General features: G+C 42.9%; 1 protein-coding gene across 1 annotated transcript in view; it reads right to left on the bottom strand.

Moving 5' to 3' along the window:
* NR3C1 (nuclear receptor subfamily 3 group C member 1) overlaps positions 1 to 22,023 on the bottom strand; it is a 61,571-nt gene that overhangs the window by 14,381 nt on the left and 25,167 nt on the right. The window contains exons 3-4 of the mRNA XM_064671653.1: positions 7,789 to 7,952; positions 3,735 to 3,851 (exon numbers count right to left, since the gene is read on the bottom strand). Of these exons, the coding sequence (XP_064527723.1) occupies positions 3,735 to 3,851; positions 7,789 to 7,952 (281 nt within the window). The remainder of the gene's footprint in view (positions 1 to 3,734; positions 3,852 to 7,788; positions 7,953 to 22,023) is intronic.

The raw sequence follows: 22,023 nt of genomic DNA, 5'->3' as shown, positions 1-22,023 counted from the left end.
GCTGTGACATGGCCTTCAGAAACCAAATGCTAAACACAAGGAATTCTCTACAGATCTTGTATAAATTCCATTTTCCCAAATATTTGTAGACTGGCCACATGTGCCAAACCTGCTGTGGGGGAATAGCAATGGTTATTTCCTTGGAGCAAAGAGCTTCTTGTTATTGTCTTAATTTTGAAATGGCTGCTCCAAAATCCTTTCCACATTCTGGTGTTTTTTGCCCCATTATCCATGTTCTGAAGAGCAAATGAGCTGCTTTGACTTAAATTTAGAAGCACATGCCTTCAGCTTCCTGCAGACACCTGGATGGAGTATTTCCAGCCCAGAAAGCCTAATAAAATTATAATCAAAATAAATAGATCTGATAAGGAAAATTATTATGCAAGAATTTTTATTAGGCTGTGTTACTAGTCTTGACTTAGATATATAGCTGTAACTCAGAAAAAAAAAAAGGTTGAGATAATGTATGTCTGTATAATTTATTTTCAAATATAAAAAGACCACTAATTTAACCCCAGCTCCTTAGGGCACGTTACAGGAGATAACCCCCACAGATAAACTCAGCATGGAGAGAAAAGCATCCAAAATTTTCTGTTAAAAACAAACAAAACCCTCCCAACCTCCTACAGTCTGGCATCCACCCAGGCTGCACAGGCTTCCTATTCCCTGCCCCGTGGGCAGATGGTCCTGCACCTGAGCCAGGTGGGCAATGGACCTGCCACCACCACCCCAGACAGTCAGGCACTTTCCTGCTAAACTGGGATTTATAACAAGCCCACTGCAGTTAGAGCAGGGCAGGGAATGGGATTAGAAAAAAGAAACGATCCTTCAAAAATCTGAAATAAATTCCAAGTGAAGACTGCAGAAAAAACTCATAAATTGCCAAGTTTAGCTGTAAAAAGCAGCATGAAAAGCCAAAAAAATTATGAGACAACTTTTTACAGGCATAAAACCTAACAATAAATCTTTTCTTCCAACACATCACAAAGAGAAAGGGTGCCAAGGAACACCAATTAACGGTGGGAGTGGAAATGAGAACTCAAGGAAATAAAGGCTGGAGTACAAAATATCATTATTCTGCTGTCTAAATCTCTGGTACCTGCAGCTTCGTAGTTTGATTTTTTTTTCCAGGCCCCTATGCCCAAAAAAACATGGAAAAGAAAAAAGAAAGTTCTAGAAAAGGGTGATAAGCAGGGCCAAAGGGATGACTTGATGATCTTGGAGGTCTTTTTCAACCTTACTGACTCTATGTTAAAAAATGGTCAATAGAAAATTAGCAAGTAATATTTTACTAGGGTAGAAGGAGCCATTTTCATCTCAGGACAGGAGCAGGTCAGAATTCTTTTATTCATTTTAAAATAATTACTCTTCTACAAAATACCTAACAGTGCAATCCACTGTAGGTATTAGAAATTGAGATACCCAAAATGTGCTGGGGTAGGTTCATAGAAGAAGTCCAGCAGCACATCGGGTGAGTGCAAGGGGCCAAAGGACTGACAGGCTGGATATTGGGATCTCTTTTGAGCACTCACTGGTTTGCTATAACCATTATTTATGCACTGAGGATGCAGCAGGGGATTTGTCAAAAAGAAATTACTGTCTAAAAAGTATGCAAATTTAATTCTCTTTTAAACAACAGTAATTTCTGAACTGTGACCCTAAAATAGACAAGATAAAAAAATCTGCTTCTTAGTCTCTGCTGCACTTTATGCTGCCTTCCCATTTGCTTTTCTGCACGACCTATTCCCCATCTGTTCAGATCTGTCCCATAAATCCTTGTTTTAGGGTGTTTTTCACCCTTTCACACTACTCCAAGTTCTTCCATTTTTGTGTTGCTGAGTTTCAAGACTCCTTTCCCCTCTCAGACATAAAAACTTCACCCCCCCCCGCCTTCTCCAGCAACTTATATAACAATCTCCATCCTCCAAAACCTCACTATTCTCTAGGATTCTCTGTGCCAAAATTGAGACAAACTACACTGGAAGGGCTCCAACCTACATGCAGAGAAGTGGCAAATATCCGATGTCATTCCATTTGATTTTCTTTGCTGCAGAGGGGTCACTCAACATGTCAAGGCTAGGCTGGACAGGGCTTGGAGTAACTGGAAGTGTCCCTGCCCATGGCAGGGAGTAGAACTGGATGAGCTTTAAGTCCCTCCCAACCCAAACCATTCTGTGATTCTCTGATTCTGTGTCCTGGAGCCTGACACAGCGATATTGGTGTCTACTTAAACTGATGCAGGAAGGGAAAGGCTTAGTATTAGAACACTATACCTAATAAAGAGAAAAATTAGAAACCAGCCTTAAACCAAAACTCATTCTTTTCCACCTCAAAGCAAAAACTCTGGGGTTTTGCATCATTTAAACTGTCTTCAGTCTTTGCTGTTCCCTGTCCTTGCTCCCAGCCACACCAGCCCCAGCAGGGCAGTGACCTGTCCCGAGTGGGTACCCAGAGTAGGCTCTGATCTCTGAAGCGAAAGGTCCAGCTCACTGGGAGTGCCCAAAACCTAAATCCAGCTCCTGGGAGACACTCACTGATGACTTCATGTGCTTTAGCGATTTATTTTAGAACCCACTATTGTAGATCTTGGCTGTACCTTCCCATCCTGCACACGGATCGTGGTAACACCTCAACAAACAGAGCAGCAACATCCCTTCCTCCAGCAAATCTCCATCCTGAAGGAGAGGATGTGCCTGTAAGTGGGTCACAGAGCATTTCAGACCCTCGGCTTTGTTCCCTCTGCTCTGAAGGAAGGGGCAGATAGAAGCACCCGCAGCACAGAAAACCTTGTGCTGTGTCCTGCTGAAGGAGGTTGGAAGCAGAGGAGGAAGAAAGGAAGTGCTAACATGGACTCCAGTATGTGCTTCATCTATCTCTTTAACTTAATTCACCACTTACATCTTACCAAAGGATATTATCACTGACTGAAATGGAATTCTGTTCATCCTTGGGAGCTGACAAATATCTTTTTGACATTTTCATTTTATCTGACAATTTTCATTATACAAGTACCACACGGATAACTGCGTTAGGAAGTACTGTGTTAATCTCTGCTGCTCAGGGAAAAATAGCAAGCATAAAATGTAGCTGACACTAATAAAAGTGTTTTATGCCATTTTACAACTGCTGCTAAATCCTTAGTTGACATGGCCTTCAGATTCTCATAAGCCATTGAGGACTCAGCAGAGAACAACTATGTACTGGTACGTTAAATTTATTTACTTAACTGACCTTTTCTAGAGAGATTTTGACAGGTATTGAGGAAGAATCCACAGCATCAACAAAAATACTTCCATTTTCTTCAGTTTGAAGATATAATCCCCACTTCTGCCCCTCTCCTCTGTGATTTCAGTGTCAAGTCACTTTCCCGAGTGAGGATGGGCAGACAGCATATCTCCCTACAGGTGTTTAATTTCCCTCCAGGTGTTCCCCAAGAACTCTCCTGTCTCAGATTCCATGAAAAAGCAACGAGATATATATGTGCTGACAGGAACAAAAAATAACCCTGGCTTGTGTGTATGACTCACTTCTACTGAACACACCGACAGACAGAGCAACTGAGCACAGAAAGGAGAAATAGCACAATAACCTCCTGCCTCTCATTAAAATGCTCATGAAATGCAGCCAGTTGCTTTTAACATATTAAAGTGCTGCTTCAATCATTGCTTCATAAGCAGCCTGGCCTTTATTGGGTAGGATTCCAACCCAAAGCAGGGATGTGGACACGTGGTTACCTTCAAGGTTCATGCCAGCCTGCAGACATTTCCGGTAGCGACACGCCGGGCAGTTTTTCCTCCGGATTTTGTCAATAATGCAGTCGTTCCTCCCAGCACACAGGTAGTTGTGCTGCCCTGTGTGCACAAAAACAAAACAACCATAAGCTCCCCGAGTAGATCAGTAGCTGAAGCCATTCATCCTTTCAGTTATTAAGGGTCTGGAGATGATGTAAGACCTTTACCTACTGCACTGCATGTCTTGCAAAAATATCAATATACATTTGATTTCATGTATCCAAACAGATTTCTCATAATTAGACCCTGAAGCCAATAAATTTAGTTCAAAATCCTATTTTTAATGTTAGTATCAGGCAACTTCTATTTTTAAAACTGTTTTTCCCTTACATTTACCAAATCTTTCTTCAACAGCAGGTTTCCCATTTCTCTAAATAGTTTGACAAGAGATACAAATAACATTCACAAACACATCTTGAGAATACACTTGGAAAGATTTCTACAGAGAACAGAACAGCTTCATCAGTCTGAAAGTCATGAAACTTTCTCCTTGTTTAACTTTGCAGCCTGACCCAGACAAACCAAGTTCTCTGACATTTTTCCGGATTCACAGATTTAGAGCAAAAGTGACCCTAAAAACACAACTTGAACTACAGAAATTAAGTAACTATTTCTTAGCTGTTAAGAGCATGGCACCAGAAGAGTATATATTCTTAGTTATTTGAATTATATGACTAAATTCCTCAATATAACTTATTAAGGGAAAGGTATTACTAAAGGATAGATCCTTCTCCAGAGAGGGATCAGGAAATATGTTTCTTCAGAGGGCAGAAAGCTGCAGCCTGGGCTTTTACACCATATTGCAAAGTCGTGACAGCACAATATTGTGAGAAACATATTTTCCAAATACAGAGCTATTAACAACAGAGTTCAAGAGTCTTCTCACAGTAAAACAGCCTGGGTAAGGAATTTGTTTCAAGTCAGCTGTGAAAATTATGGGCACGCAGAGTCCATTCCTACGGCTTTGGTCAAACTTATCCCATGAAGTGTCTCACGTTGATATTCCAAGGAAGCTCTGAACATTTTTCTGAATCAACTCTCACACCTCTTCTGTTTGGGGAAGAGGAGCCTTCCTGACCCTTGTGTAATCTTTGTGTTTAATCAACTTAGACAACAGATCCAGGACTCACCATTCTGTTTGCCATTAGCACCCTAATACATATAAACAAATGTATCTGTACACACACATGAAATATAAACTGATGACAATTTGTCAGCACTGCAGGGGAGCAGAGACCACAATTCCCTGTCTCTCAAAGATGTTTGATGAGACCACAGTTTCACCCAACAATACAGATACTTCAGGTGAAGATTTTCCTGAGCAGTTGTTCCATTTTATTCTGAACAAAGGGGCTCCTCTCCATGAAGGTTTGGTTTCTTCTGTTCACTTCTCACCTATTCTTGCCTTTTCTGGGGGCAAGCTACACTATTTCTTTGACTTACATTATATTAAAGCCTTCTTGCCACGTGAGTATCTCGTGGGAAAATGAAGGGAAATTGATCTCCATGCCTGAGTGCTGCCCAGAGGACGTGCCAAAGGAACTCGCTTCGGTTCTCTTCATTGCTCAAAACCCAAAGATACTTCACAAATACTCTGCTAAAAACCACCAGTGAGCCAATGGAGATGTTTCCAAGGGGATTTGGGGCACACTGGGGCATTTTACAGAGAGGCTGGCTATTCCACAATGTCGCACTGCCTGCAGCAGCCGTCGGTGTCAGGGGCTCTGATGCTCTATGGCACTGAATGACTCCTTGCTCGTTTGAGCACATCAGCCCTATAAAAAGGTTAGAAATTGCAGACAAAGGACTTTGGAAGATGGAATTAAAACTGCTGACAAGCAGGGCTAATCTGGAGCACAGCAGGAAGGAGAGGTGTTGGGGGAATCTGCAGTGGAGGGAGGTGTGAGGATCTGCTCCAAGGCAAGGAAGCGGACGTGGGAGGAGCGGTGAAAATCCAGGTTGGTGTATTGGGATAACATGTTGGGAGGTGAACAGGGCCGGTTCTGCGACAGGAGAAACTCGATCACGAGGGCTCTAGACTCTGAAACACCATGAAAATCAGAGCTAAAACAAGATCTCTGGCCTCTCTGGGTTCCTGAAGGCCTGTTTGTGTGAAGAACTGTGCATAAATATACAGTTGCTGTCCCACCTTCATCCTCCCTCTTCTCTAGTTCTATTCTTTGCTGAAAGGAATACACTTTACATGGACTTTCTAGACACTGACACTTTCAGTTTCTGTGATTATTTCTGTCACAGTCTACAGGCCTGGAGACAAAGGTGGAAAAAAGGGCTTTGGCTAAAGGCTGGATAACCAGTGTGCAGAGTCAGCTTGATCTGAATACTAACAGGTGCCTGGCAGCTACTAATAAAAAGGATATTGCAGAAACAAATTCCTTTCACATGTGTTCCTAATAAAAAAAAAGCCTATAAAAGACAAGAGCAAATTATTTGTTCCTTAAAGTAAAGACTAAGACTAACAGATCCTGGAAGGGCTCCTGAAAATATCCATGATATCTCATGGAAGGATTAAGGGTGCTTAATCCTTCCCGCTATGGTCCAGTTCACAAGGTGGTAACCAGTAAAAGGTCGGACTCTATGATCTTGGAGGGCTTTTCCAACCTAAACGATCCTGTGATCCTGTGAAGGGTGGGATAATTTGTGGAACAATAAAAATGGAAGCAGGGTAAGCCTTGAGGATCTAATTGCCATTTTTCAGCCACAAGCTTGCTTACATTTTATACCAATACAGTTGATATATGATGAGTCAAGTTGCATCATTGATCAGAAGGAATCACTGCGTTGCTCCTTTCCTGTATCAATACTTTTCTGATTTATTTAAGCTTGAGAACAGGCAAAACCATGGCTATGCCACATATCCAGCTGCCATGTAATATATCTCCTGAGGGATCTCCAGTGACCTGATTTTAATCAAAGGTACAGATGATTATTTGCCTTAAATAAAGTGCTTTGCACTTGAGCTCCCATTGCCTCATTATACTTCAGAACAGCTTCAGCTCCCCCAGGGCCGACATCCCTCCCCTTGTGACAGGCAAAAACTGTCATGTGAACTTGACTTTTCCAATCCCTCTGAGAGCTCCCCAGAGTTCCCCATGGCATCCACTGAGCTGGGAACTGGGGAAAAGTGCTGCTTCTAAAGACTGAATGATGTCTTGTCTTTATCAAACAGCCTTCTCTCTTCTCCAGACATCCCAGATAACCAAAACGTCAGCACAAAATGAGTCTGGTGCACGAGGAAGGCACAAGACATGAAACCCTGGAGGGTGTAACTAATAATGACGTTCTTATTCAGAACTCAGGAATCACCATCCTTTAAGAGACACTGGGAATATGCTCCAACTTAACTGCATCTGATATTGAAGCCAAGAGTCACACCCTGAGGTACAGCCTAGTCTGTTACAAAATAGCTACTGATGCAGCCCCAAAATCACCGAGCCCTTATTCACATTTAGTTTTCCATCATCTCTAGTTTCTACATTGATTTTCTCCCTGTGATTAGTCAGAAATCTTAATCCTCCAAAACCACACACACCTCCCTGTTACCCAGATACCTGCAACTCACACAGGGACATGGATGCAGTTCAACCAACAGTGCTTACAAGAAAAACTGCAAAATACCACAACTTCGCACACAACAGATTTACCAATCTTCTATACAAACCAGCTAACCTTCAAATGAAAAATCACAAACTTTACAAACCTAATGCACACAGACAAATATCTGTACAAAAATGGGACAAATAAACAAAAACAACAGTGAAAGAACATGAAACAGACAAAAGCCAAGACAACAATAAATCCTTTCACATGGAGTGAATGGGAGCATTTTATCAGTGTGAATGGAATCCACGCTTCAGATAATGCACCATTATCAATGTGATTTACTATGACAAGATCAGTGATCTAATGGTTTGAACGTGGATGATACGTGCAGGGATTTCACATCTTTAAACAGCAAACTCCTCAAAGCATGGCCTACCTTCCACTGCCCTTTTGAAGAACACTTTGCAGCTGCCACATGTCAGAACACCGTAATGGCACCCGGAGGCCTCGTCGGAGCACACCAGACAGAGCTTGGGAGGTGGTCCCGTAGTTGCTGAGGTTGTGGATGGAGAGGAGCTTACATCTGATCTCATTCCAGGGCTGAAACAAAGCAGAAAAGTACTTCATTAAGATCTACGGGATAGAGGCAAACACAACGTTGGTACCTGCAGAAATGGCTTGTCCTCACCCTCCAGTGGGACAGTTCTGCACACAAAGTGCACCAGACTCTGAATGAGTTAAACAAGAAATTCTGTAAAACCTAAGGAAAACTGTATGGATTTTTCATGGCCTATTTGGCTGGGTCAAGATTCCTTCCCTTACACATTTCTGAAGCCAAGTTTCTTGCACAATTATCCCAGCCTTTAAAATTGACTCTTAAAACACGTTCTTACTCCATCTTGTTTCCATTACTGTCACATTCCCCGCAGTCTGCATAAGGGCTCCGCTTCCAGCACCATCACTGAGTTTTCTACTGGGATCCTGTTATGCAAGAAGCTGTGCAAGTTGGGCCATATACTGATAAATATTCACAGTAACAAGTGATCGCTTCACCCCAGCAGTTTAGAAGAAGAATATATATACATTCCTAACATCAGGGCCTGGTTTTCCAATGTACACACAGCCCAGCTACAAACGAAGGGTTAGTTCGTTAAGAAAAAAACTAAATCCCCATTAGAACAACAAACATTCCACCGTAATCACCCTGGAGCTGCTCCTAATCCTCAGGGCTGAGCCAGCAGTGCTGGGCCAGAGTTCAGAGGTTGATCTTATTGAGCTACAGCCCCAACCACAGCACTGCCTGCCGGAGGCTGCCCCACACCTCCTGTAAAGCCCAGCTTGTTGAGTTTATCCACCTCAACGTGAGGAAGAACTTCTTTCCATGGAGGGTGGCAAAGCACTGGAACAGCTGCCTAGGGAAGGAGTGGAGTCTCCCTCTCTGGAGGCATTCCAAACCCACCTGGACACATTCCTGTGTCACCTGCCCCAGGTGACCCTGCCTTGGCAGGGCTGTTGGGTCTGGATAATCTCCAGAGGTCCCTTCCAACCCCAACCATTCTGTGATTCTGTCATTTCCAACAGAGTTTTAAACTCCTAAAATGCAATTTCTACACCGTCTCCTTCACTTAAAATGCTTTTCACAGAAAATCCTGTTCCCCAGGGTTCCAGCCACTCTCCAGATGAAGCTAGAAAAATGACACTTTTTAAAAGACTTTGGTGCCTTTCCTTGGAAACTCTCCAGACCATCCACGTTCCCCAGTGTGGGCTTAACATTCGTATGTGGGCTAGCTTTTGCATGGAAAATTCCTTTTCCTCTCCTCAAGAAAGTCTGACCAGATTTGGTCACACATTTCAAAAACCCCACAGATCTCAAACATTCACGCAAACCTTAAATTCCAGCCCAAATTAGAACGCTTCAACACCTGGGAGGCTCTGCTTTTGAAAAGGTCCATGTGTCCCATCCCCACAGTACCTGAGAAATGGCCCATCTAGCAATTCAAAGGACTTTGCCATCTTGTTTGTTCTTTCCAAGAGGGATTTAGGCAATAAAAAGACAAGGAAAAGGAATGCTCCCACTCAAATACAGAGGGATCAAAGTCAAACCAGAATAAACGTATCAATGAAGTCCTCAGTTTGACAAAAATGGAACCAGAGGGCAGAGAAAAGTGAAAATTACTTGGGTTAGGGGAAAAACTGTGAGAGCACTGGCAGGCAAAGACCTAGGGTACATATAGATCCCCCTAAAAAACAGTGTCTGAGCTGGGGGAGGAGCTGAGCTGTGTCTCAGTCAGAGTAGAAGGCTGAGCAGAAAAGAAAACACTGGACAGGGACACAGCAACAGCTCCAATATCCTAGAAGAGCAGTGGGAAGAAGAGAGCAGGACAAGGGTGGCGCAAAGGCCTCAACAGGAAAGGCTGGCAGTGGGAATAAAGGAGAATGAGTGAGCCTTGAGGAAAAAGGGAAGAAAAAGGCCTCTCTTTTCCCAAAGGAAAGAAGGCTTCTTTCCAGAACTTGGAATGGAGCTCAGATCTGTCACATTGCTCCTCTGCATTCAGAAAATATTTGTGGAATGCTGCAGCACTTCTCCTCTATTACTCTACCAAGAGGCTGACAACCACCATCAGCATGTCTGTCAGCTCACTGATGGACTGTATCCCTGTTTATGAGCCATGGGATGGCGTTGCTGGGTTTTCCAATTAATTTGTCTTCTTTTAAAGAACAGAAAGATCTAATAAAACCCTACGGTTGCACAATCCAACCCTCAGCATCCAAGCCATGGTGGAATGTAATTCAACCCAGTTCCCTCTATTTGATGTCCTTACAAACATGCATCTTTAATTACACACTCATCCTGATTTGTACCCAGCACGTCTGCCTTCCTCAAGTGCAGAGACCTCTAGGAATGAACACTGTAAGGATGGAGGTTTGCTTTCTTTCATGTGATACATACACTACTTGCTTCTTTCGTGTGTTTCCTCCCCCCCACCACTTACTGATCCATTTGGAAAAAGGAATTGAATTGTTTCTTCACTTTGTGGTGTCCTATGCAAAACATCCCAACTAAAAAACCCCAACACCTACCCCAAAACCAAACAACCCCCCTTCCACAATCAGTAATCACTGGCCAGTCAAGAGCTACTCTAAGATGACTTATTTTCTCTTAAGTTTTAGGCCCAGTAGCTCCTTTTCTTAGAATAAAAATCTCAGACTAAGCATTGAAGTATAGGCTGGGAGCCTGTGAGTTTAAGTAAGGAATATATAACTTGAAAACTTTGCTTCAGTAAAACGATTAAAAGCAGAATAAGATGGAAACATCTTTCTAGGTATAATTTTGAAGACAGCTAATTTAGATACAAAAATAAAACCCTTTATACCTCTCAAATTTCTGACAAAAGCATTTTAAAGGAAACATTCATCAGCTGTCAGGGAAACCATGGCAGTGCCAAACATATTCCAATGAAACTTTTCAATCACCTTTAATTTTTAAACAGGGCTTATTTTCTGTACCAGCACCAAAGAAAATGTAATATGAGAAAGAAAACAGATTATATGACTTAGAAAACTAAAAATAAATGATTACATTGATTAATAAAGCAGTAGCCAGCAATCTAATCCGGGCTCCTGGCATATCTTCCCAGCCTGGCTGTATCAGATAAGGGCAATATTTACTAACCATGTGGAGAACTGCCAGCCACCAACAGCCCCTGGTTGTAAAACACAACCAGGAGGAATTACAGTGCACAAGGGCTCCTGCAAGAGCCACAACTAATACAAGTATTTTACTAATAAAGTTATATGCAGTAAAAGACAAACAACCACTTCCTAAGGAAGAGGTAAGACAGGGAAATTACACTCTGAGATAATATAATAGAAAAGCTACCTTGCAGTATTTGCAGAAATGATTTTAAATGCAACAAAAACCTACCAAACTATCAGTCTTACCTAAATTAAAATAGTCAAGCACGATAGATGAGAGAGGGGAAAAACCTCCCAATTTTAAGAGTTCCAAATTTGCAAAAACTTTGATGAAATTTTATTTTGAGAGGCAAGGTGTTATTTGTGATGTGGGTTCCATTCCCACGTACTTTCAAAACTATTTATATACAATCTGATTTTATTTATTTGTATAGATGTAGTTATCATTTCCAGTCAAGGAAACATATGGGGGCAAAATGGAAAGCCTTAACAAAGTGGTTAAAATGGAAAACCTTAACGAAGATGCAGCCCTGGTAACCAGCTCTGCAGAAATCAAGTTGTTTAACTAAAGCCATTTTGGTGTTAATCATTCACCAGAGACTTTCAAACCCAGCTCAAGGGTCAAACTGCACTAAAGCCAGGTGTGGTAATGCTTATGGTGGTGGGAGGCTTTCCTGTCTCGGGGTCTCCATTCCCACAGGTCCCTCATCTTCCCCCATGGGACAGTCCCAGGGCCGGGTGAGTTGGTCGCTCCAGCACCTCAGTCCCTGGCCAGGCTGTGACAGCCAAGACAGAAGGGACAGGGACCACCACACTCCCTTCCTGCTACTCTGCATTATTAAAAGGAAAGTCACAGAACTACTGAAGCTTCAAGATTAGGTTGAAATTAGATGTTGGGAAGATATTCTTCGCTGTGAGGGTGGTGAGGCCCTCCACAGGTTGCCCAGAGAAGCTGTGGCTGCCTCATGCCTGGAAGTGTTCAAGGCCAGGCTGGATGGGGCTTGGAGCAATGTGGTTCAATGGAAGGTGTCCCTGATCACGGCAGGGGGTGAAACAGGATAAGCTTTAAGGTCCCTTCCATCCCAAACCATTCTGGGATTCCATGATTCTATGGAAAACAACTCCAGCGAGCTAGACCAAAATCACTGGTCATTTACAGTCTAGAACCTGCAACTCTTTTTACCACCACATGAAAGCTTGGGATAATCAGCCTGGATCACATTCTGCCCAAAATGTGCCCTGCCCGAGCACAGTTCTGGTGAAGGGTAAAGTCTTCTTAAAAATGTGAATTAAATTAGCACCAACAACAACTTATAAGTGTGCAACAGAAAGAGGACTTGGTTAAAAACAGTCTGCATTTAAGGAAAATGGCTGCAAGCTGCAGCACAGCAGCTCAGGAAATCTGGAGGCTGCCAGTCAGCTTAGCAATTGTCACCCTTAACAAAAAGAACTTCAGGGAAAATGCATAATGGAAGGTTTTTTCAGAGTTAGAGACTACTAAAATATACCCTGGTGCTGTCAGAAATTACAGACCTGGAATATCTGCAACTGGCTCCTACACACCTGTAAGAAAATGCTGTTCATGCTCAAGTGCCACCTCCAAGGAAAACAATGAATGCAGCATGTCTAGGATGGGCAGAAACAGCTCAGAATTTTACTATATTTATTTTGACTAGGCTTTTGATACGGCTATTCATTTTACTGCTATTTCTAATCTAGTGTTTCAAATCTCTGAGTTTCCTTCAGTCCTGATACACCCAGACCCCAAAACACAGCCCACTGCACGTCCTGGCTCTGCAGCACAACTCACCTCAGGAGTGAACACACTCTTAAAAGGCAGTTACTTATCGGTGTAAGTGGTATCACCAAACTAAGAGTAAAGAAACCATTTTCAATGTCATTGCCAGCTGGGCCTCCTCCTTATCTTCCAGCAATGAGAACAATGTAAACACTCGGCTGCAGACACCAACTGATTACATTTTTTGAATTGCTTATTTATTTCTTCATTAACTAGAGAAACTATTAATTATTATTTATATCCACTTAGGCAGGAAAGTAGTTTTCAGTTCAAGCAGGAAAAAATTTTAAACCAAGGCTGTTGACACTAGACTTGTCATGACTATTAAAACAGAAGCATGTTTGCCAAATGAAAATAATTCCAAAAATTCATTTTGCTGAGAAGCTGAACCACTGGTTTCTTCTGTCTCTTGCAACGTTCTACCTTCAGTTTAAATAGACTAAAAATTGGTAAGAACCCCCATTTTCCTCCCAGGCTGCCTGTGAGCTCTGCAGACACAGAGCCAGACCCCAGTGTGGTCAGGTGCCACTGAGGGGACACACAGTGACTGTCAGAGGCATTAAACACGAGGTCATGGACTCCGAGCCAAGGCATTTTGGGGTGCTAACAGCACTCAGCACCCATAAACCCACCCTCCAAACAACTTCCTTACGGACCCATCTATTCTTCAGTTTTCTCTCCTGTTTCATATTTAAAATGGAGACCTGGATTGCTTTGGTAAGAGTGTTGATCTTGATGACAAGCATGTCCTCAATGATGCCAAATAAATTAAAAATCTACTCTGGATTACAGTATTTAACCAAAGCCTGTAAATAAAACCCCCCAGCATGCCTGGTTTCCAGCCGCTCTGAGAGCCAGGACGATTAACACCGTTTCCTTTATCACACACCCAGATAAACACTGTATTAAAAAACCCCCGATAAGCCAGGAAACCAGATTTTGAACTAACGGTCTCATCTTGTGCAACATGTCTATGACACGGCCAAGATAAGGCCAACATGAGGCATGTGTCACTCTGGAAGGCCATGGCCAAATTTCCTTCATTGCTGGAGACAGAAACTCGAGGCAGAAAAGCACCTGTGGGGCAGTTGGAGGGGCAGGTACTGTTGTGCCTCCTCCTGACACCATCAGGGTAAATGATCCTGCCAATGAAGTACTGGGATTCTACCTCACAGAAGAAATTAAAATATGAGACATTCGTAAAGAAGCAGAGTCTCACAATTACCCTCCATCTGCACAACACACATTTTATCATCCCTTCATACAACTAAAGCTGTAGGACTCGTGGTTCTGTACAGTCACCTCAAACACCAACACGGTTCTGCTTGTTTCCAACAGCACAGGTACATCCTAACAAGGACCTTGACCAAAGTATCCAGACTGAGTTCAGGACAAAAAAGTGACTTCAGTTCACACAAAGAAAAGGCTTTACATCTATCCTTTATGTAGGATTTTATGTATAAAAATACACTACTGGCAAACAAAATGAATTGAAATTAATACCTTTCCTGTCAAACTAGTCACATTTTGGCACTGGTGGGGTTTGATCCCTGTACAATCCAGAGGTCTTAAGTACCTGTATTGCAAACATAAGCTCTGCTCTCCTTAAGTATGTGACTAAATGGTATTTAATTAGAAAACCCAGTACACACAGGCTCTGAATGCACAGGAAGTCCTGCCTTCCCCTTGCCAGTCCTGAGCCCAAGCCTCCACTCCCAAGGGCTCTTGGGAAGCTTTTGGGAGTATGGTGATCACATCAGGCTGGGGATGCTGGAGAAGGGACACACACAGTCCCAGGACAGGAACACTGGACACACAGAGACCCCAACATGTAATGCCTGACACCACTGGCCACTCTGGAGAGGCAGAGACAGCAATTCCCTTAGTTTAGTGGTGCTTCAGTGCCAAACACATGTTGTTGGGAACAGGCTTCCCAGGGAGCTGATGTCTGTCCTGGTCAGCACAGGCTGCAGGGACTATTGTTCCGAGCACTGCCAGTTCATGTCTCATCAATCAATACTCCATTAAATAAAAATAAATGGTGAGAGCACAGGCAAGTACCAACAGCACAGAATCAGAAATGGAGTTTGTGGAGATTCCCAACACACAGTGCATGGAGCAAACCCACCGTGGGACACAGCGGGGCTCCCCACGGCCATTGGGCGTTTCCATCTCTCTCCAAGCCTGCACGATGTCTATTCCCAAACCTGCCGAGGAGACACAGGTGACTCAGAGCTCTCTGGAACCAACACGGCAGTGCCAGGCGGGCTCGGAGGAGCCGCTGGCAGCTCCAGAGCCATCGGCACCGAGGACCCACCATGAAATGGCGTCCGCTCCCATCTTGGAGCTGCTCAGGAGGAGAACGGAGCACGAACGAGCGACGCGACGCCTTGTTCCCGTCTGGATACTCTCCAGAACGTAAAGGTTTCAAGGGCACAGGCAAAGCTTTCTTGGAATGGATAAATGGTAATTGATGTTGCAGCTGCAACCTCAGCCAGAACTCTTGGGATTTCAAATGTACTACAGACCTAAAGCATTTATGGCCAGAATATGATAATTAAATTATGTGTTCTAAACTTTTATATTTATTACAGTGCTCCAGTAAAGCAGCCAAAAAGTCTTACCTTCAAGGGTAGAATTCATTTCTATATGAATCAATTCAGGCATATTTTTCCAAAGCTTTGTGTTGTTTTTTTTTTAAAATTTCATTGTGCACCCTTGCTTCCTTAAATGAAGAGGAAGCAAAAATAGAGCCAGACAGAAGCCAGCAGCTTTATACTTAAATAAAAACTTTACATAAGAATATGGAATAAAATCATCCTGGGTCTCTCAAATTCTTTATGTTTTGCTGGATGACACATGCATTTGATCTATACATATTTACAGGCAGGTTGCGAATCTTCTAAAACCAGCCCTTCAGAACTCAATCCTGCAGACACATTCTGCTCCCTATGCACAGGTACACACTCGGTGCTCACAGACTGAGGTGCACCCAAACTAGGATGGCTGGAAGACTAATGCACCCTGTAGAATACAGTGCAAAAATCTTGAGTAGAATCAGATTTTTTTTTTTATTTTAAGCACACCCCATGAAACAGTTCCAGTCCACTCAGTCTGTGAATACAGAATGAGGAGGGGCTGAGGGAGTTGGGGGGCCTCAGCCTGAAGAAAAGGAGACTCAGGGGGGACTTTCTCACTCTCTACAACTCCCTGACAAGAGGATGTAGCCAGGTGGGGATCAGGCTCTGCTCCCAGGGAACAAAGGGACAGGACAAGAGAAAATGGCCTCAAGCTGTGCCAGAGGAGGTTTAGGTTGGACATCAGGAGGAATTTCTTCATGGAAAGGGTTGTCAGGCACTGGAAGGGGCTGCCCAGGGAGATGATGGAGTTACTGTTCCTGGAGGTGTTCAAGGAACAACTGGACATGGCAGTCAGTGCTCTGGTCCAGTTGACAAGGTGGTGATTGGTCTTTTCCAACCTCAGTGTTTCTGTGATTTCTGTTTTGGACCTCAGCAGCCCCAGAGGTGTGTTTTACACTTATGACACTGTCTTGGAAGCAGTTTCTTAGTTTTCTGAACTAACCAAGAGCCAATATACCCTTCAAAACTTTATTGCCTTAACACAGGCCCTTTAACACACTAATTCCACATGCCAACACACTGAATTCAGCAACAGCAGAACTCCTGCATCGAGATACTCTGTGGTTATTAGAACAGACCCATGAGCTCACACCAGCCACAGCATTTTGGCTCATCCTACACAGTCAGTATATATCGGAAAAGGATCTGACCCCTTAACTCCAACACACATTAATGTTGTATCAGAGGAACTGAACTTAAAATATTTAACAGGACTTGTTCCATTAATGACCTCAGTGTGAGCCATGTATAGTGCTTGTGTCAATCACAGGACTGTATGCAGGCTGCCAAAATGATGCTGCTGGAAAGGAGGAGAGACATCTGGAAAGCTGATTCTAACGTACATGGAAAAATATTAATGGTACTGAAAGAAAGGCAGTAAAAGATTAAACTAAACTGCAATAGAATCATATAATCACAGAAGGATTTGGGTTGGAAAGGACCTTAAAGATCATCTCATTCCACCCTCTGCCATGGGCAGGGACACCTTCCACTACACCAAGTTGCTCCAAGCCCCATCCAATCTGGCCTTGGACACTTCCAGGGATGGGGCAGCCACAGCTTCTCTGGGCAACCTGCGGAGGGCCTCACCACCCTCGTGGGGAATAATTTCTTCCCAATATCCCATCTAACCCTCCCTCTGGCAGTTGGAAGCCATTCCCCCTTGTCCTGTCACTCCAGGTCCTTGTCCAAAGTCCCTCTCCAGCTCTCCTGGAGCCTCTTTAGGCACTGGAAGGGGCTCCACGGTCTCCCTGGAACCTTTGCCATGCTGAACAGCTCCAAATCTGCAGGATAATCCTTCCATAGTCAAGTAAATAGTCACAAAGCTATAAAATAAATTTAGACTGGTAACTAGAAAGTTCATTTCTGCTATTCTGAAAGAACAGAGCAAAATTGAAACTCCTCTGCTGCCAGTAGAACCCTCTAACAGAGGTCCAGACGTGGATTTTTATGAATTTGTACACACACACTTACCCACAAGTTTGTGCTTTTAGCAGCACTTCAGAGCTAATTCCTGCTTTACAACAACAACAACAACAATTAAATATAAAGAAAGAAATTAAAAGCAATACAATTCAATAAACACAAATAAATGAGTAGAAATAAAACCTTAATTCCGAAGAGGAGGAAGAACCAAGGAGAAAGGAAAGATGAAGAGAGGGCAAGAGAAGCAGAAAGGAACGTTCCTTCCTTAATTCCTTCTCCAGCCGTTCCAGGAAGCCCTGCTCAGAAAGGAACTGATACTGAAGGAACTGAAGCTGGTGAATTCCACGGTGCACAAACCCCATTTCCTCGTCCGTCCAGGTGAGCCTTGCACAACACACCCCCATGGTTTTGTCAATGAGAAACATACATTTACACGTGGAGCAGTTTATTATGGAATATTAACCAGCACGTTGCACCCTGGGCTCTGCTTCAGTGGAGATCTATGGAGAAGAGGGACAGGGATGCATGCCAATTTTAGGGTTTGGCCTCAGTCCATCTGGTGCAGGTCCAGGATGACTCGGTTGACTGTTGAGTCATAGGTTGATTCAATTGACATTATTTTACATTTGACTGGTTATTGTTCTTTAAACTTTGAACAGGAGTCCAGAAGCTCAAAAAACACCAGTGAACCAAAAAGAAAGAGGCCAAACCAGAGTTTAAACAATGTTCTTAAGCAAGAAAAATACTCTCCTTAAATGACATTTGCTTTTAGCAGAGACAGCTAAAAAACCAAAACCTACTTCACAGTAAAAAATCTCTGTTATGTTCCCAATGTCTGTAGGAAGGAGAAGCAAACCTTTTCCCCTCCAAAATAAATCGACTGGTGAATGAGGATTGTATTTTTAACAGTGACACATTCCTTAAATTTTGGATGGTCAACATTCCTTAAATTCCTTAAATTTTGGATGGATGTGCACACTGGTCATTCGCTTCAGCCAATGCTCAACCTAAAACTGAAAATGAAAAAATGTAAACCCCAGAAGTTACTGTTTTGGTCCTGAAGACAGACTTCTGTTTGGGAGAAGAGATGCCCATAAATACTACTGGTGTATGTTTTAAAAACACAGGTGTGTTTCACATGGATGCGACCTGAAATGAACTCACACAGACATTCTGCGTTTACCAATGGGAATAGTGGTGGTTCATTCCTGTTGGTTTCAATTTGACTCGTTGTTTTTCCACTCCATTCTACCCCAATTTTAGGTATGTTTTCAGCATGCTTTGATCCCCTGTGAGGGAAATTCAACGTTATATCCACTTACTTTCAGCAAACTCATGAGCAGCTAAAGACATGAGCCAAGGAGGAGCCCGAGCTGGCTTTAATGAGAGCAATGCAGTGGGAAGGGAGATTGGGCTTTTGCAACAATAATCCAGTGAGGAGGGAATCAGCTTTCATGACAGCTTTCAAGAGCACAAAAAACAAACAAAAACCAATAAAATCATCATATCTTGGGTACTTTGCTGGAAGACAAAAATATTTCTGACAATTTTGAGATCTTAGTCACAGAGGATGACGACTGCAATATGTTCTCAGCACCAAAGGCCCAAATTGAGGTCCAGCACCAACTCATGTGGATTATGTTCCCCACTTAGTCATCAGTAACATCACTTGAAAGGGTAGATTCCTTTTTTACCTCCTAAGAGAGGGAACAGGAACGCTTGAAGGAAAGATAAGGAGAAAATTCAAAATCTGGTGACTTAAAAATCAGAAAGTTGCTAACAGGCAAGCACTGTGATGGCTCAGGCCCCCAAGGGAAAGGTCAAGGTCTCCCCCCAAATGCTACCAAAAGGTTTTTCTTCATGATTCCCATTTCATTTTCAGTGCATTTTATCTTTCATATCCAGATCTCTGCGTGTACACAACAGAGCTTAAAACCAAGTAAACCTGTATAAAAGGCATTTCCCAAACTCCTATAACCACTTTTAACATTCTTCAGAACACCCTTTCACTTCATTTTAATTGGTCTCTGACACAGTAGATGCAAAGAACAAATATGAAACCACTCTTCCCAACATGAACAGAAAGAAAAGCATGTCATGAGTTTGTTTACTGACACAAAATCAAACACCTAAACTTGTGTAATATTCTCAGAAGGCCAAGCAAGGAATAGCACACCACAGACCTGTATGACGTGTGTATTGTATGTATTTTCCATGGCACTTTTAAGTCAACTTTATTGAATTATCTACTAGAGGGCTGTAATTACTTTTGTCAACACTGTTAAGCAATTACAGATACAATTTCTGCTATAACATGCACACATAGGAGGTTATTACCTGCTTTTATTTCCACTTGGCAACCATGTCACACACTGAAGACTATAAAAATGTTTCACCACATCCCTCCTGTTGCACACGCCCGGACTTTACAAGCAATTCTTGCCTTGGTGGTTTGGGTTTTTTTGCGGTTTGTTTTTTTTTTTTTCCCCATGATACTTCTAGTTCTTGCCTTCTTTCTCTCTCTGGGGTTTCTCACATTATTTCACCCATTTTCCTCCGTCATCTTCCTCTCCCCCTCCCTGTCAGCTGAAGGAAGCTCTATTCCTTCCTCACTGAACCCCACACCATTTCCTGGCCACATTGTTCATCTCTGCCTCTTTGTGTATTTTCTCTTCCTGAGCAGCACTGGAAACCCCTCCCAACTAAACTCCATCTGTAAACTTCATTAATGGGCTGTTTACCTCTCTCACACAACCCCCACCACAGTAATAGTTAGACAATCCTCGAGTCCTACACACCCACCTCCACTCCATCCCTCTCCTCCCAGAGCACCTCGTGTGTCCTTGTGGCTGCACTTACTGCAAGTGTCAAACAGTGGGAATTTCACCATTCTTTCAGAAAAGTATTAAAAACTTCTCTGCTGAGAAACTCTCTTTTCTTTTGGTGAATTTCAATATTAATCACAACCAGCCGCACTCTTAGAAAGCTCCTGATAGCCGTGACAGATCTTTTACGACCCTTCACTATTCACCATAATCTTCCACTGACAATTTGGTCACTCAGATTTGTCACAGTGGAAGAGGCCACGGTATCTCAAATAGAACATTTTAACTATGGTCATTGGCCAGGATTTACTCAATTGCATCCACAGCTCCTGTAAGTTTTTAAGTCATTCCTGTTCAGTTTAGAGACTCTGCTCCAGGCTATAAGAGAACAGGTGTGGCATTAATTTCCACACAATTGATGAAATTAAACAATATAAAGATACAAAAACCTGCTTCTTGAGCTGAAGCTACAAAGGGTTTAAGGCACAGACAGTGCTATGGGCACCTGAAAAGAGCATGCCAGAGACAAAATCTGGCAAAGCTAAAGATGTAGGATAGGGAGATAAAAAAATGAAGGTTTATCTGCCAATTCCTTCAATTCATCAGATGATCAGTCAATTCATCCATCAGTCAAATCCTACCTTTAAAAATATTAACATAAAGCAAAGGAGCAAAAAAGATCTATTTCAATCAGACATTACTGTGAAGACCCCACTGTGGTACACTTCATTTTCCTCAGTCCCAGCTTTAAAATCACCTTTTTCAGCAGCAAGTACCACAGAAACAAACCAAAGCAGCACTGAAAACTCCCAGGGTGCAGACCCCGCACAGGCACAATCATACACACGGAACAAGCTTTTCACTCCAAATAAGAGAAGCTTAGTGAAGCTTCAGAGGAATTAACCCAGTAACAAAACACCTTTAGGAAATGGGAAAGTGGTTAATCTTTCCTTATTTTAACAGCAGTTCAGACCAAAGCAGCATGTGAGATTCCAAACATGTCAACACAAACAAGGCTCTGAAAGCAGAGGACACAGGACCAGCCCGGCTCCTCCAGCACTGCACTCCCAGCCCAGCCTCTCAACAGTCCCTGGTAAACTCAGGAGTATTTTTAAGCTGCAACAAGAAGTGTATGACCAAGGCCTTGCAGTATTTCCAGGCTGCATTAAAATCTGTCAGATTATTTCTTAACTGCTCTTATGTCACTTACATGTTCCATCAGAGAAACATTAAACAAAGGTCACACCGACAAACACAATGTTTGCAACGGGAACAAACCCAGCACTGTTTGCACACTTAACTCTTTGTGTGGGGAAAGCTCTGCTTAAACCTGCAGATAAAGACGTGTCTGGAGAGGGATTCATCTGGCACAGGTTTGTGGCTGCATGTGCAGGACCACTGGTGGTAGCCACTGGAGTGTGAGATGGGTTTCTGCTGTGCTGGCCCTTCCCGTGAGAAAAGGAGCCCTTCATTTTTATGGAGTCATCCCACTGCCCTTCCCAGGAGATAAGGAACCCTTTGGGTTTATGGAGTCATCCCCCTGCCCTTCCCAGGAGACAAGGAACCCTTTGGGTTTATGGAGTCATCCCCATAGGGCTTCTCCTTTTCACCTTGCCTGGGGAAGCCTCCTCCATCTAAGCTACTCGTGACTGTGCAATAAAGGATCTGGCTGAGAGACAAATCAGGTTAAGAGTTAAAGCAATATCTGGATCATACAGGATGGACACAGTCGTAATGTTTCAGTGTCTCAAACAACCGATTTTTAAAATACAGCTGGGAGTATCAAC

The sequence above is a fragment of the Pseudopipra pipra genome, chromosome 15, assembly GCF_036250125.1.
Source record: "Pseudopipra pipra isolate bDixPip1 chromosome 15, bDixPip1.hap1, whole genome shotgun sequence".
Taxonomy (NCBI): domain Eukaryota; kingdom Metazoa; phylum Chordata; class Aves; order Passeriformes; family Pipridae; genus Pseudopipra; species Pseudopipra pipra.
Note: the sequence above shows the minus strand (reverse complement) of the source record. Positions and strands in the feature narration are given on the sequence as shown.